The 16,750-nt window shown below is 36.2% G+C and overlaps 2 protein-coding genes across 4 annotated transcripts in view; both read right to left on the bottom strand.

Annotated features, from left to right (window-relative positions):
* The window catches only part of LOC109538426 (ras GTPase-activating protein 1), a 12,982-nt gene extending 9,989 nt beyond the window's left edge, over positions 1–2,993 (bottom strand). The window contains exon 1 of one of the 2 annotated variants that reach the window (XM_019905651.2): positions 2,821–2,993. The gene's annotated coding sequence lies outside the window, so the exon portion shown is untranslated. Of the gene's footprint in view, positions 1–2,613; positions 2,756–2,820 lie in introns of those variants that run through there. The other variant, XM_048668539.1, reaches the window with a different exon arrangement.
* A 643-nt stretch (positions 2,994–3,636) lies between these two features.
* Positions 3,637–16,750, bottom strand: part of LOC109538421 (intermembrane lipid transfer protein Vps13) — a 28,105-nt gene continuing 14,991 nt past the window's right edge. Inside the window, exons 33-54 of one of the 2 annotated variants that reach the window (XM_019905645.2) lie at positions 15,007–15,155; positions 14,739–14,950; positions 14,374–14,679; positions 14,184–14,321; positions 13,681–13,746; positions 13,400–13,615; positions 13,245–13,292; positions 12,680–12,883; positions 12,452–12,611; positions 12,138–12,262; positions 11,933–12,081; positions 11,722–11,877; positions 11,423–11,661; positions 7,112–7,268; positions 6,892–7,058; positions 6,655–6,830; positions 6,353–6,600; positions 6,063–6,304; positions 5,821–6,014; positions 5,594–5,763; positions 5,283–5,535; positions 3,637–4,318 (exon numbers count right to left, since the gene is read on the bottom strand). In XM_019905645.2, the coding sequence (XP_019761204.2) occupies positions 4,127–4,318; positions 5,283–5,535; positions 5,594–5,763; positions 5,821–6,014; positions 6,063–6,304; positions 6,353–6,600; positions 6,655–6,830; positions 6,892–7,058; positions 7,112–7,268; positions 11,423–11,661; positions 11,722–11,877; positions 11,933–12,081; positions 12,138–12,262; positions 12,452–12,611; positions 12,680–12,883; positions 13,245–13,292; positions 13,400–13,615; positions 13,681–13,746; positions 14,184–14,321; positions 14,374–14,679; positions 14,739–14,950; positions 15,007–15,155 (3,967 nt within the window). In that variant the 3' untranslated portion in view covers positions 3,637–4,126. The remainder of the gene's footprint in view (positions 4,319–5,282; positions 5,536–5,593; positions 5,764–5,820; positions 6,015–6,062; positions 6,305–6,352; positions 6,601–6,654; positions 6,831–6,891; positions 7,059–7,111; positions 7,269–11,422; positions 11,662–11,721; positions 11,878–11,932; positions 12,082–12,137; positions 12,263–12,451; positions 12,612–12,679; positions 12,884–13,244; positions 13,293–13,399; positions 13,616–13,680; positions 13,747–14,183; positions 14,322–14,373; positions 14,680–14,738; positions 14,951–15,006; positions 15,156–16,750) is intronic. The other variant, XM_019905646.2, reaches the window with a different exon arrangement.

Raw genomic sequence — 16,750 nt, 5'->3', positions numbered from 1 at the left:
TAAGCTGCGGTGCAGTCGACTTAAATTATTAAGTTCTTTTTAACTTCTAAGCCAAAGCGGTGCAGTTGGCCCTAAATAACCGAGTTTTACTATTTTATGTTTCGTAGGTTCCAAACCTAAAGAATAATTGAACCTTATGGTTTTTGACACCCTGCATAGGTATGTAGGTATGCGAAAGAATGACCACACTTTCCGAGACACTACCTAGGTACAGGTTGTTCGCAAAATGCGTTAGGAAATTACATTTTTAAGGGCGATTCTACATAATAGTAGTAAGTCATATAGCAAAAATTCGAAATCGGAATGTTTTCCGACTTACAGCCCATCAAACTTAATTTGATTAATAGCAGCAATAACTATTTGTATAAAATACAATAATAAAGCTCTCAAACTTTATGAAGACTCTCTTTAATAGGTATCACCTTTTTACAAAAAATTATTTGTTTTTAAACAGTCACAACGTGTAATCCAAATTTCCTTACAAAAACAGACATTAATAAACCATTTCCTCGTCTGATGCGATACGATATACAGGGTGGCCATTTTCTGAATCTTTGTATGGGTAACTTCTACATTTTTAAAGATAGAGAATCCGTTAAATGGGAAAAATTGGGCAGAAATCGATTGCCTATTTATTATGGTTTTCAAAATTTAGGTGCTTGGTTCCTGAAATATCATGAAAATACAAGAAATCAACACTTTTTTAATTATCACATATTTTGTAAACTGCTTAACTTCGAAAAAAAGTTACAATTGCCCTTGGTAGAACTTTTTGCGGTGAAGCCAACAAGCTAGCACCCGTTGTCATAGTCAACTTGATTTACGAGATTAAAAATAAATTTAAATAAATATTCAATATAATATAATAAATATTCGATAAAATTCAAAAGAACATTAAAAATGTGTCGTAGGCTCTGGAAACAAGAAATTTGATTATGGCAATTTAGTGATACATTTTTTGTCCATTCTTGTATAATCACAATTTAAAAGCAAAATATATTTACTCTTTTTACAAAATGAATTTGAAGACATGTTGGATAATTGCTGTTAGTTGGTATATTTTCAACAGATGGTGCACCTCCACACAACTCACGAGTTGTATGTGAATATTTACAACATTTTCCTGGTTGGATTCCCAATGCAGGACCCAATCGGTGGCCAGCACGTTCACCGGACTTAACACCTCTGGACTATTTTCTGTGGGGTACCCTTAAAAACAAGATCTTCATGACAAACCCCAATGATATTGAAGAGCTAGTAAATGGAATACGTTCAGCAATAAGAAGTATCCGTCCACAAATCATAAAAAAGGTGTCATTAGAAATTATTAGAAGACGCCAAAAGTGCCTGGACGTAAACGGAAGTTAATTTGAACATTTAATTTAAACGATTCGTTGTTTCATTTTTGTGTTGTGCTTTGTATGATAATATAGTTCTTGTTTCCAGAGCCTACTACACATTTTTAATGTTCTTTTGAATTCTTACGGTTAAAAGAAGAGATAAACATACAAACAGTTATATCGTTGAGTTCAGAAAAAATAAGGATTTTATGAGGCCCACAGCCAACTATGATTACCATTTAAAAAAACATAAGTTTATTTTTAATCTCGTAAATCAAGTTGACTATGACAACGAGTGCTAGTTTATTGGATTCAACGCAAAAAGTTCTACCAACGACGGTTTTAACTTTTTTTCTAAGTTAAGCAGTTTACAAAATATGTGATAATTAAAAGTGTTGATTTCTTGTATTTTCATGATATTTCAGGAACCAAGTCGTGCACCTAAATTTTGAAAACGGTAATGAATAGGTAATCGAATTCTGCCCAATTGCCCATTTAACGGATTCTCTATCTTTAAAAATGTAGAAGTTACCCATACAAAGATTCAGAAAATGGCCACCCTGTATACAGGACACCATAGAATTCTTAGAGGTATAAAGATAACGGGGATAAAAACACATTTATTAGCGTTTTATGAAACAAAAACAATACTAGGGCGCATTGTTTGTTATGGAGAGCAAATATTCAGTATTTTATACCAATAGTCTCCCCTTGAGTGCAGATCTACCTGTATTTTCGGCTTTTAAAGAGATTAATTAATAAGTCAACGTTGAGAACTTGACCTATACGTCTATTGTTGCCTTTTTGCTCTGATCTACGATAAAAGCAGATTATTAAATACCAAATCCAGAAGTGTTTTAGAATTCCCCTGTTAAAGAAATCTTGAAAAGAATAAAAAGGTCATACTACAATGCTGGTGATACTGTTTGTAGAGATAAGAAACTGTATCCTTGAACCCACTCTCCGGCAAACAGTTAAGTTATTACTCATTGAGTAGAACATTGGATATTTATCAAGTTTTCATTTAATCAGTGTTATACCAGAGATTAGTCTACTAATCTCTGGTTATACTATACTAATTAAAGAGAGATTAATAGTTGAAATCAACCGCAATCAATCGATGCTAAATAAAGTCAGAATATGTGACCAATCAAATGAGTAATATTCCATATAAAATACACTGACGAAACGTGATAACAATGGGCAACAGTCGGCGAAAATAAGGGGCCTCATATCGTTTACACTATCAATTTTAAACAGTTTACATGCATACATTATCTTAGTTTAGTGTGATATGCTGGTGGCCGGAAATGGACAGTTATAAGCACGAGCCGATAAACACGCAAAACGAAAAGAAAACTATGCCGTTGAACGGAATCATCTCAGACCCTTTGTCTGGATGTACAGGAAACAAACAAGGGGGATACTTTTCTAACCAATTTCACAAAATAAACAAGATGGCCCCAATTAACGAATATACCTTTCAAGCTGATGACTGGATCTAAATTATACTCATCTCCTTCACTGCTTCAGACGCCCAACACTAAGCGATTCCAAATTGAATTTTTCAGTGTTATTTTATTTACACAAACACTTAAAAAAATGAAGAATGTTTATCGACGTCACATACGAAGACTGAAAGAGCTAGGCAACTCTCCTTGTCTAACCAGGCACAAAAGTGACTAACGAGGCCTCTTTGATGAATGCGGCTTACTACTGCCCAATCATACTACTGCCCATCAACTAGTAGGAAACTGCGATTTTTTTAAAATTCTATGTTTATGAATATTGATTGATTGATTGACTACTATCCCAGCTTTAATAATTCGAAGACTGCATCTTTTTAACAAATTGGTAATTATTATGAATTAATTTAAATCTTTAATAAATTTGTTGCTATGGGGTCTTCAATGGAATTGTCTTATATTGCGTTTCCCTCTGATGTAATTAAAGTCCTATTTAACGTCTATACCCGTCTCGCTTATTTGTAATTCCATAATCAAATAACTTAATTCCATTTTTTGGTTCACTACACTACTACACTTAATTAAGTGATTGTTGGTCTAATTAGCTTCATTTCCATACTAATTTATCAAATTACGAATTGAACAAGTCCTTTTCGTAAGTGAAGTGTCTTAAAAAATATATGTACAGGGTGTCCGGAAAAGGGAAAAACACTAATCAATCTTCATAATAATAATAAATATTTAATTTTTTATTTCAATACCCGCGTGTATTAAATTTGTTGCATAATTCAACTGTCCACTAGTAAAATATTCAGGCTAACTTAAAAACATTTTAAATATCAACCTTTATTAAAGTAAAAACTCAAAAGTACAGCAAATATGTATTGCATATATAATATAAATGCAATAACTATTTCTTATATTAAAAGCAAAATCACCAAAAACCCACAAAAAGTGGCAGAAGCAAATGTAATAAAGGTTCTTGATTCAAAACAAATAAAGATACACCGAAGAAAGAGCTTAAAAATCGTAAAAACTATTTCAAAAAAACAATATTATTTTATTTGCTAATAGACTATTATACAGTGCAAACAGTGCTATAAAATCTAGATAGAAATGTAAAAATATGGATATCGAACACTTGATGGCAGCCTATAGAGTTCAATAACAAAAATTAATCAGCATTCTAATAACTCGAATAATATATTATAGGCACCCGTATCATGAAGCTTCGTTAACTAGCTCTGATATTAACGTGTTAGCAAAATACTTTATATGTTTTTTTTAGACGTATTTGTTTGTTTAGTTGTGGTGCAACATTTAGGCGCCCCGGAGTTCCTCTATTTTCCTGCAGAGTTCCTCCTTCACTGCTGCGTCCCCTATTAAAATAGTTTTCACTGTACTACTTGATCCAAACATGGATTTTTTCTTTCCATCCGTAGTTATAACTACGCCTTTAGGAACCACTTTGGCGGGATGTTTCAGGTCTTGCCAAGTATAAGACCAATCAATCTACAATATCAATTAATCAGTACTTCAATAGGGTGTTATCATTGTATCAAAAATTCCTACAAACTGAACATTAATCTATGGTAATATATATATATATGAAATATATGAAACATCAAATAAGTTTACTACATTATTTTTATATCTATAATGCAAAGTTGCAAAGTTGTTGTAAACTGTAATTAAAACCAATAAATCGATCAATTTCAGTTCTTGCTTCGTGATAATTGCGTCTGAACATTGTAAACTTTCTTTGAAATCGCACGTAATTTTGATTTTTGTCGGCTGTTTAGACGTGGGTTTAAAGTCGAGCATTTCGCTATAAACGTCGTACTAATAATAAACCAGAAAAATCGAGCCGTGATAGTTTCACACAACATAATTTCGGTAATAAAGAACTTAATTTTATGCGATTCGGAAAAAATTGAAAGGATCAAAATTAGATGCACGTCCAACAAAGAAAAATTCACAAAACATACGAAAGACAGTTTCATATGAAATTCATCATATGAAAGTCTACCCTAAAAAAGCATTTTTGTTTACTTCCCTGATTTTTTTTCGGAAATTTCTACGTATCTCCATCTGATTTGATCTCAGATTTAATATTAGTGACATTTGATTATATTTCACTATTTTCTTTAAAACAAATTGTGTTTCACGGAAACTCCGTGGCAATGTACTAGAATTTTCAGAACTTTTATAGGAAATTGGGTAGATTTATTTAAAAAAAAACAAAAATTTTGGTTCAGTGAAAGTAAATATGGTCTGAGGAAGCCCGACACGCGTTCAACAGAATTCAGTTTCAAGCATGTAAAGCATCAAAGTTAATTTAAAAAGGTCCCACATCATTTCAGAAAAAAATTCAAAACTGTACACAAAAACGAAATAAAATCTACTAGAAAACGATTACTGATTAATGCAAATAAAAAACATACGGTCATAATAAAAATAAAATAGAACAGATTACCTGCCATCCACCGAAAACATCATTATGCTCAACATAGGCTATCCGTTGATCGGTTAACAGCAGAATCTCTTTGTTTCCAATCATTACTCTGTGGTACACGTAAATATCCGTAGTGGCATATTTCCCCTTGCTCAACTCCATCAGCAACTTGTGTCCTTCCGCTTCCAAAGAGTTATATGGCCGGACTAAGCCATCGGCTTGCAAAAAGCGGGGTGGCCGTAGCCGTACGGTGTCTTCGCCGAATTCAGTTACTCTGTAAAAAAATTATTTAGACTAGCTCCTTATTCGTAGCGGATGAGAGAAATCCTTACCGTTTAACCACATTTAATGAGCCGCTGGCAAAATCGACTAAACCAGCTGCCGGTCTGGCTACTAGCCCCACTGCCCCTTTGCCCAGTCCTTTGAAGAAGCCTTCCACGCCCTGCTCTTTAGCTCCACTCACAGGTTTTGTGAATACTCCAGTGACGCCATCAAAGACACCCTAACACACGAATTAATAAACAGTCTTTTTGGGGCCACTAAAAATGCTGCCATTTACCATAACTAATCCTTTTCCGCTTCTAGCAAAGCCCTCTTGCACAGTAGCTGGTTTTTTATTCATTTGATCGCGCCTCTTTCTCTGGAAATCTTCGTCGAAAGTTAAAGCCGCAAGCCCTTTGCCCATCGCCCCGGTTATTCGAGTAGCGGCGCCCATCACTCCGCCAACGGTATGACCAAAGAGACTTTTAACACCTAGAATTTGCCATTAGAGCAACGCCAGCAAAGCGGTTAAGAACTGACCTAAAGCTAATCCTTCCGCAAATTCGCTGGGTCCTTGGATGGCGCCTTGGAAAGGTTCGTAAAACAAATCTTCCACACCCTTCGAGATTCCAATAACTAAGCCATAAGGATTTCCAATCACGTCCAGGCCGAGTACGAGCACGTACAGCTGTTTGATGAACTGGCCAACGTAATGACTGGTCACTTCGCTGGTCAGCTGCTTTTGGTTCAGGAAGATGTAGTCTCGCTCGAAGAAGGACAGTCTAGAATGTCATTGATAAAGGGTGTTGGCTTTGGAGATTGAGACTCACTTGAAAACAACGTCTTGTAGATCAGTCAACGTTACCCCCACGCCTTGCAAGAGTACGTTGAGGAAGTTGGGCGTTGAAGCACTTTGCCCAGCCGACGTTCCTGCCGCTAAGGAGAACGAAACATGTATCTTTAATGGCGAGAAGTGCAACAAATCGTAGAAACTTTTCTGCCCCTGCAATGCTTGACTAGCAGCGTGGGAATACAGTGCCTGGTCGACTAGATTAATGTCCTTCTCGAACAACTGCCTCTGAAAACGTTGATAATTTGGCACACTTTGCTTGAAACGAAAAGGAAAACTTACATCTTCTTCGTCGGAGTTCTCGCTCTGCTGCATCATATCGACAATGGCGTTCACAAAGCCCAAATCCACCTTAATGTGAAATTCTTGCACCAGCACTTTGAAGTATTTAAACTGCCTGATTTGGCTGTTTTTGATTAGCAGCTGAACGATACTGACCTCAACAAAAGGCTTTATACCTGGAAACAACGACATCATTTTTAAGCCTGTGTTCTCAATGTAATTTTTTTTTTAATTTACCACTGTCGATAGCTACACTTTTAGGCGGCGGCACTGGCGCTAAAACTACCGGGAATATACAGTCATACATTTGATTATCAATTTGCACTCTATTGATTTTCGCATGCAGTTGCATTTGACTGGGGCTAGTTTTCATATTAAGCCACACACCAGTTTGGAATGTTCTCCTGCAGCAAACCAAAAAGATACAAACAGCCACTAAATTGGTTGAGAAACGTACCTAATTTTCCTCTTCTTTGGCTTATAGATTTGTTGTAATTCGAAGTCCACCTCGATTTTATTGTCGACTAGAATTGTGCCACTGGTAGAAGCGGTTGAACTAGCTTGTTGCAAGTAATGTTGGTAGGCGTTTTCTATGTGCGTTGATTCTTTAGAGCCTAAAAATCAATTTTCCACTAAAATTTTTGAACAATCTCTTGGTCTTAGATTAGTTCTAGGTATCCAAAGCCAGGAAAAAATTATTGATTAAAATTTACTATGTATTTGATGATCATCTCTGTTTTGAGCCAACTAGCAGTGCCGATAATGTTTTTTTTTAACGAAAACACAAAATTTTGAGGCCAAAATACAACCATCAAGTTTTCAAAGTTTAGAAAATTATAATATTTTAGGAATTTTTGTTGCACTTGATAAGGTCACTAACAGGAATTTTGAATAACATGGGAAATATCACGAAGAAAAAAACTCCAATAAAATCTTACATTATTTACTATTCTGGCATCGATGATCTTAGTACTGTTAAGAGTGCGCTTTAATTGTGACTTTTTTCCGCTAAACCGCCGGCCCTTGAGAACCCGTTATTATTTAAAGGTTTTCCCAAAGGAACACAAAAGAGGGATTTTTCGGAGCGATAAAATTCGCCTTATACTGGATACTCAAATCAACTCGTTTTCACAATTAGTCCAAATATTAATTTTTCGTTTGAAAGTTTCAAATTTTATTTATTTTACTTTTTCCTTCTTAATCCAATTGCGTTATTTTGTGTAGGAGGAAACGACTAAAATGGGAACATAAAAATAATATTAAGCGTAAAGCGGTTGGCGAGTTTCACACACAGTTTTACTTTAGAATCTATCAGAAAAATTACCAGGTTTTTCGCTGTTGACTATTTTTAAATCACGAAAGACACAATGGCGACAAAACTCGTCCATGTTGCGTTTGTACTCAAACCAATCTCAAATAAACCTTTTAATTTCTTTAAAACCACTTAATTCCATATACAGGGTTTAGAGGTAAATAAAGATCCTTACATGCGTGCTAAATAGCACCGAAAGAGATGCCGAGAGCGGTCGAGTGAAACTCGGTGAAATTGAGTCCATAAAATGTTTGCCAATAACCACTAAGGGTTTAAAAATTTAACTCTTTCTTTGAAACAAGAATTTCCTTTTATTTTCCCCTATTGGGTTTTTTCCCTATGAGCTTTGGAAAAATTCTATCGGAACAGTTATTATTAATTAATTATCATTATGAGATCAGATCAAACCGAGATAAATAACATTTTTCAAATTCAACGTTATATTTTTACCGTTTATACTTCTGCTTCTCCTTAGAGGTAAGGAATTTGGGAAACTAACTGAAAAACTTTTGGATAATTTGGACTAATTTTAGAACTGCTTAGAGCGACATAATTTCTGATCAAAGCGTTATTTAGTGCAATTCGTTTTCGGTTAGTGTGTTTTTGCAAAAAAACGTGCTTAATATAAATTTCCTACATGGTGGAAAATAAAACAATGCAAAATTGGTGAGTTCCGCGTGGTTTCAGTTGGACAAAAAAACAATTTTTTGAATTTCAACATCATAAGCATTAATATAGACCACATACATCGAAAAACGCTTTTCAATTTTCCGCTCATCTCGTTTACCTATATGTCATAAAAATCAACTTTTTGGTGTTGCAGCGATAGTTTTTTAATAGAGCGATCAATATCTAATGCTGTGAAGAAAATGCTGGGTCCAACACAAAAGAAGAAGCATAAGAACTGGTTCGACGATGACTGTCGGAGGGTATTGGAACAGAGAGAAAAAGCCAGAATGTTAACAATACAAGAGCCCAATGGGACAAACAGAAGATATATCAGCGAAATAAAAAGGGGCGCCATAATACTAATAAGGGCAAAGAAAAGGAAACATGAACAACAAATGCTAGAAGAATTGGAAACCAATTTCAGAGGCAATAAATTAAAGGAATTCTTTAGGAAGTGTCCTCCTGAAGCAAAAGACAAATCGGGATTCAGACCAAGAACAGGAAATATCCTGAAGAAGGATGATGGTACCCTAATTGCAAACGAGCAGGAAATTATAACGGAATAACATGCTACAAGAGTGTCGATGTTCGAGGTGCCATCGGCTATGTGTCTAGGCGTTTTGTTATCTTTCCTGCATCGTAACAGGAAGATTCGTTTGTTCCTAAGGCTTCCTACCTTGATGTTTAATGTTTGGCCATTTAGGTCTGTCAGGAAAAAAACCAAAAGAAAGTTTCTAAATCTTAACAACAACATGAATCCAAACCACATGCAAAAGGCTTTGAACAGATTTCGAATACATCCTTAAAAAGGAAATAACAGATAAAGGCCGAATCAGAGCACGGTTTACAAATAAAAGGGTGCACAGGGCCTTCAGCTCATCATTAATTTGCATTCAGTCTGTCCCGTTATTTCTGCAGAAAACATGTTAATCGTGAATAAATGCTTAATTAAATAATATTAATCCATGACAAATTATGATCAAATAATGTGATTCCATTGCACAATTGTCACAATGGTTTCGCCCCCCTCGTAATACGATGAAAGCGAGGAACAACATTTCAACAGGTTGTAACAATGAATATAGTATGAATATTTTGGAGGGTTCCCGGCCTTCTTATGGTCAAACAATTAGCACCCTGAAGAAGGCGGGCGTAAATCGCCGAAAGCTAGGTAGCTAAGAAAGTTTTTATTTTTCTTCTACACCAATGCCCAGACCGAATCCCCAAGAGAGTCAAGGAAAGAAAGAAATAGTGATTTTTTCTCTTAAACCCATTTTCAAACTCTAGGGTTTACGTGGAAGAAAATTCACAGCGGACGTGAGAAAATAACAACTCAATATATCAGGTTGCATGAATGAATAAAATATTCGAAGTAAACTTCTCTTAGTTGAAAAATCTTTCAGAATGACAGATTTCTGGGGCAATTCTGATTTGGGTAATTTTTGGTGCAACTCTGTATATTAAATTTTCGTCTAAAATCGTCTATGAAGCTTCGACATCCTGCTCTAGATCGTGAAACTCAGACCAAAGAAAAGTTATAGCTGCGAAACCAAAACGTTGATTTTCTGAGACCACCCTGTAGATCGGAACAGATAGACGAAAAATTCTAAAACGTTTCGAGCTATTTTGTTCACCTTTAAACTTTTGGTGTTGAGATCCAAAAAACCTTTTTTGGCCAACTAGGAGCATGCTAAACTTTCCGAAATTGTGCCTTTTTTCATTTGCCACCCTGTAGGAAATATATCTGACTTGCTTAATTTTTACCAAAACATTGACGAACAAAAAGCAAATCAGCCTAGAAGAGGCTTCAAACAGAAACCAAATCGCTCGAAGCATTCAGCATTTATCCACTTACAAAGTTTGTTTATACAAAATGATTAAGCTTTCTTTCTCTGTTTTGGATCTGACCCTAAAGAGGCAAACACTTAATTTTATAAAAAATATTTTATACTTCAGGCTATACTCTTTGCACGCTTAAAGCGGCCTAGCTATCGTAACACATATTTTTTATTTGCTAAAAGTCCTTAAAGGTCCTTAGACGTTTAGTTCAATTTTACGTTCAGTTTCAGTGCAGTTGCCAGTAATCTGTATGTTTAAACCCAAAAAAAATTACGGAAAAAGAGTTGTAGCTCGATGGGTTTGCCAACAGTTTGTGTATCAGATCAGTTAAAATTATGTGTAAATAAGCCAAAGCTGTCTGTTCATATCTCAGTATTCTGAGTAGCCTGGTCAGACGTATCTCACGCAATGTCTCAACACGACTTCGTACAGGAGTTTATTCAGCTTCATGAAATATACCCACGCTTGGGAAAAAAGTACTCGCAGTACCATAACAGTCACAAACAAGAGGCATGTTACAAGATTTTGTTGAAGAAATTGGAAGTGTGATAAAAATGCGACTTTTTTACTACGAAAATGAGAACGGTAAAAGCAGAAATTAATAGCCTGCGTTCAGCTTACAATAAAGAAGTTAACAACGTTAAAGAGTCGGATAAAAGTGCAGCCGGAAGTGGCGAAGTATACGAACCATCTTTGTGGCATTATAACTTGTTTCGGTTCCTTAATGACTAAGAAGTTCTTTAGGAGCCAGTCTTTGGTCCATTTGCATATTTTCTTTCTTGAAAAAACTATCAACTGTACTGAAACTGAAGATGAAGGTAAAACTGAACTGACCAGCGAAAAAGACCTTAAAGCGACCAAGAGCTTCACAAATGACTACCATTAATTGCCAACTTTTTTCTTTTTAGTGCCATTGGCTAAATGTTAATAACAATTTGCTACTCCTACCCAGAGGTTTAAAGCGCCTCCTGTCCAACTTGCAAGTTTCCCATATTATACCGCTGCTGGCTATACCGATATACATAATTTCCTGTCTGGTTAAATTGTTGACTAGCGACAGTCCAAAGCCGTGCAAAGATAACGTAATTTCTTGCTGAATAATTTCGAAAATATTTGTGGCATTTTCGGCCAGGTTTCTGCACTCGGTGAACAGTATCACCCTTTGCATTCCATCTAAAAATGAAGACCTGAAACAAGACAGTGGAAGAACGACACAATTTACTAGGGTTTCTTCAATGAGCTTTTACCAAAACACCTCCTGATGTGCAACATGGAAACTACCGCAATCATCTTTACGAAGATCGTTTTCTATCTCGACTTTGGGGCTTTTTTCCCACACCAGGGTTCGGGGTCCTGAAGGATTTTCCCATGTGTAGTAGACATATCCATTGGGTTTAAGAGATCTAGAACACAACAGTTAAAGAATCGAGTGAACTCCTTTTAGAATATCCAACTTACCTGATTTGCACCGATTGTTTTTCCCAGAAATTAAAATCTTGCGTAGTATGATTTATGATTAAAGCTGGGGCGCAGCCCACTGCGTATGGTGCCAGGCTTACATACACTGCCCCTTCGTTCAGTTGTATGTCTACATTCACTCCTCCATACTAAAATGCCCAAAAATCATCTGCTAGTTCAATTTCAACAAATTTCAGCAAAATACCTTATTACTCAGCTTCAACAAAGTTGTATGGCTCTCAGTGTACAGAAAAGGGGCACTTATTTCACTAGTACCAACAATTCGCAATTTCAGCAACTTGTCCTCCATTTCACTTTTAGGCCATAAAGCTAAAACAGTTTATTAATACTAATAGAAATAATTGATAATCTTCAAATGATCTGAAAAAGCAGTCAATACTCTACACTTGAGGAAGTTATTGATGTATTTGCGCTTTGGAGTACATAGTAAATTACACCTCTATAGTAAGGAGATTTCGAGATATTAACGCTCAGCAGTAGAAGTGAATAATAAACTACCTGAACAAGACTTCGGCTCTATCAGCGTCCATTGATCGGCAGGTCTATCACTCTCTTGGCATTCGATCGCAAATGGGGCTTCATTAATAATCACATAATACGGAGTAAACGTTACTTGCTTGGTGAGATTGCTGTAAGTCAGTTGATTATGCACTCCGATCTACAAATATTAGAGGCCAAAGAAAATCAGCAAAAATCATGCCAAGCACTGAATTAAACATACGCTACCTGATAAATTTTATCATTGGATCTGCATTGAACAACACCAGATGATCCAGCTACGTCCAGTGAAAATTTATCGGACCAATCGCCAGATTCCACCCTTATTGACGCCTTTTTCTTGCCGAAAAAGTTTCGTGGATTGAACGAGAACAAAATCGGGCCTTTAAAGTCGGCTGGATGGTGAAGGACGTTGAGGTTTTCATCAGAGCTCTGCAAGTGCGAGACAAAAATGAAACCCGCCAGATTTTGGAACAAATATTTAAAAGCTGCCGTCAAAACAAAACAATTCGAGCAGATCCATTCTCAGATTTGCTGTCGAGTGCTAGCCATTGGCATGTAAAGATAACTGAGATTAAATCTGTCCCCAATTTTAAAAGCTAAATGTAAAGATGCCTGCCGCCAACATTAGTTACTTCAGACTGTGAACTAACATGCAAAACGTGAATGAGCACAAAAACATAATCGAATCGCATTCAGGAAAATTGTTTAATTTGAACGCTATTTTCCCCGTCACACAGCATTGCCTGATTAAACAAAAACAAACATAACCAGGCTGAGTTGTAGATGATACCTTTGTGGGGCTTCCTATCGCTTCATTCTTCTCAGTTTTCTTGGACTTCTGTAAAATGTTCACACATTTATAGCTTGATGAATGTACATTATGACAAATTGCACATAACGAGACGGCGCTAGTATTTATTTATATTCTGCCTACCCGACACTCACCCTGTACCCTATCATGAGTCCTGTTTTATTCAGCATCCAGAATGGACAGTACAAAGAATAGATAAACGAGCCGTTCTTGTCAATTGCGTGCATTCCCAAGTCCAGAGTCATTTTTGTGGGACTATCGTAACTGTGGAAAGTCCAAACTTGAAACTCGGCGGGGGATTCTTCCGTCTCCTTCCGGCACGACCATTCCTTTTCGAGATACTCTGGCAGCTAAAAACAAGGAATATATGGAAAATAGTATCTCCCTTAGCATCAGAGTGGGATCAATCGCTTACTCTGACTACAATGACACTTTTTCCTGGATCGACATTTGGTAACTGTAAAGTGTCCCCAGCCTTGACCTGAAACATGCAGAATAACAATTCAAAAAATCATAGTTAATTAATAATTGCTATGATATTCTTATCTTATATCTATTTTTACCAATCAGGAGGTAAGTTTTTCCGGTGTTTTGCTCTCTCAAAAGGAAGGATTTTTTCCCTCAAAAACTGATGAATGTTTTAACACTTTGTAATTTACAGTTTTTATACAASATGTTTTAATTGTTTAATTTGTGTAAATTTTAAATCTGATGATGGCTCTGTTGTCWCGCCGAAACGTAATGAAATAAWCGATGTTCAAAATTTTTACTTCACACTTTGACTGAGACCCAGGAAAGATAAGAATATCATAACAAGTACACGCAGTCAGGAAAATAAATCAGAATTAATTAACAATATAAACTAAAACAATCTAGCTCTAGCTGGAGAGTTGTAGGATAAAATCAAGGCTTTTTTACCTCGATCTCCTCTGCTAACTCATCCACGCATACGATAATAGTCAAGGGCAAGAAATTCTTAAATATGGCAGCCGGTCTCAAGTGGATGTTGTAACATGTGCTGGCCATGGTATGTCGAGTGGTGTTTTCATAGTAGACCTAAAGACACGTTTTCAATCATTCTGGCCGCCCAAAAGTCAGATGTGCTCACCTGTTCCATTTCGCCAATGGCTTTTATCAAGAAGGGACTTTTATCGGAGTCTACAGAGGTCTGAACCACTGGACATTGCAGAATTTTCACTATGTTCATGTTGGTTTGCAAATTTTTCCAAATATAAGGACTGGTTGTAACTGAATATCCCGATATGCCGAAAAACAGCTCGCTTGTGGGCGTATACACTGCTTTAAGAGGAAGATTTAGGGTTCCATTCGGTTCCACTGAGCCGACTAGTTCGAGCTCATTGCCTCGAACCGTCATGTAATATACTTCCACAGGGACCGAAAAGTGATTATAAACCTAAAAACCACTCATTACTACTACCAACTATTAAAAAAATCTTGCAATGGATTACCTACCTGCAAAATGCTCCTGAGAGTGACCAAAGTGACTCCTTCGTCTACTTTCACATCAGAGATTAGCCCCCAGTTGTTATTATCCTTCACATAATTTAACATGAAAAACCTCTTATCAGCCCTAATAACTGGTAGACTGAGTTGGCAGTTTGTTTTGTTCACTTGTATTTGCAAGAAATAATTTATTTCCTGTGCATTCCTATTCAGTTCCTTGCCTAAAATGATTTCAGTAGCGATAAACGGGCTGAAAACATTGAAAGGAACTAAATACCTAACTGAATCGCAGTGGGTGGAGTCGATTTCAACACAAGAGGAACTGCTGCAGATCGGTTAATATCTTCCAACGATCCACCTTCAGCTATTTTAAAGGAGCTGTCTTCTAAAAGGAGCGTTATGTCTTCGCCAATCTCATTCAACACTCTGAAAATCGATGTATTTTTTTATTGGCAAGTTAGGCAACGAAGCGAAACATCCGCTATCTTTGGGACTTTGTCTCACTGGACATCAATTAATATTTAGGACGGTATATTTAGTCGATCTTTTACAATGCGCCTATTATATAAGCTATTTTGTGAGCGAAAGTTCTCAACTTCTTTAAATATACAGGGTGTCCCGTAAGCACATGATCAAAAGGATGCTGTGATATTCTTTGCGTTGAAAGAAGACGATCTGACCTAACTTTTATTTAAAAAAAATGTCTGGCTCCTCTGCTATTGATGGTCAAAGTTCTTCAAAAAATGTATCTTTTTGAAATTTCGGGAGAATGGTACGATGTGTTTTAGTAAAACTCGCTGTGGATTTGTTCGTATGTAAGACTCATATTTTGATAAAACAATCGAGTTCAGCCGTTTTGGACAAATGGTGAATTCTTCGGGTGGTACAAAAACTGTGTGAAAAAAAATGTCGTGGTACAAAAACTACCAGAACTTTTCAGTTGGGGGATGAAATCAATTCATTTTTTTTAGGTTGATGCACTATTTATTTGTTCATAATTTTGTGCTCTTTGTAAAATCTTGTAGCATTCATAGTTTTTGCGTAAAAAAATAGGTCTGTTTTCTAGTCACTTAGCGATGCTAGACATTTACTGTTACTGTAACAGTAAGCAACCTGGAGGATATCACGCAGACAAAACAAAGTAAAAGGAAACAAAATTTACTCGTCAAATTACAAGCGAACCGAACCGAACATGCAAAAACAATGGTCAGAAATGGTCCAAAGTGCTAAAATTGTATATGACAAACTTACGAGAAAACAGACTAAAGTTAAAATTAAACAAATTAAGATTAAAAGAACTTGACTAGTAGGCCTTAACAGTATGGCGACCAGTCTGGTAAAGCTAGCTCAAAAGCATCGGGCAAACACTCCACATTTGGCTGACAAAGTGAATTTTTATCACCATTCTTCGTTAGTGCGAAATACTGAATACTCAACAAATTCCAGATGCTCCAAAAAATATATAAAATTAAATAAATAAATATAAATATATATCTTCCTTGAATGAAAGGTTCCTTAATTAAATGGAATTAAATTAAAAGGCAATGAGAGGGTTTGGCGACTGGCCTGGGTAGTCACAGGTAATCGGAAACATTAATCAAAGCCCCAAGAGCAAAACAAAAGGCCTCGTGAAGAGAAAGGGGGACAATATTATGCTCAAGAATGGATCAGTCTCATAACATCCTGACCGTTTGACTGAAATAAAATATGAAAAAAACACTTGAGTGATCACTCTTGAGATGGTTACCGAGTGAAATCTCTTTTTCTCCTATTTTTAAAGGGTTGAACGGATTTCATAATTATACGTACATACACACTTCATTACATTAACATGACCGATTGAATTTCATCCAGTGTGTACACACCAACTTCTTCTTGTAATATTTATGCAATATCTTATCCTTCGAGACAACTAACCGCAGTGGAAAGCGCTTATATTTTCTGCCTTTGACGGCGTTCCAGCCCTGACTTTTTAAACGGCAAACTTCCGAAGATCGACTAAACATACCGGTATTAAACTC

The sequence above is a fragment of the Dendroctonus ponderosae genome, unplaced genomic scaffold, assembly GCF_020466585.1.
Source record: "Dendroctonus ponderosae isolate FM_Combo_2020 unplaced genomic scaffold, Dpon_F_20191213v2 Dpon_F_20191213_7, whole genome shotgun sequence".
NCBI classification, from domain to species: Eukaryota; Metazoa; Arthropoda; class Insecta; order Coleoptera; family Curculionidae; genus Dendroctonus; species Dendroctonus ponderosae.
Note: the sequence above shows the minus strand (reverse complement) of the source record. Positions and strands in the feature narration are given on the sequence as shown.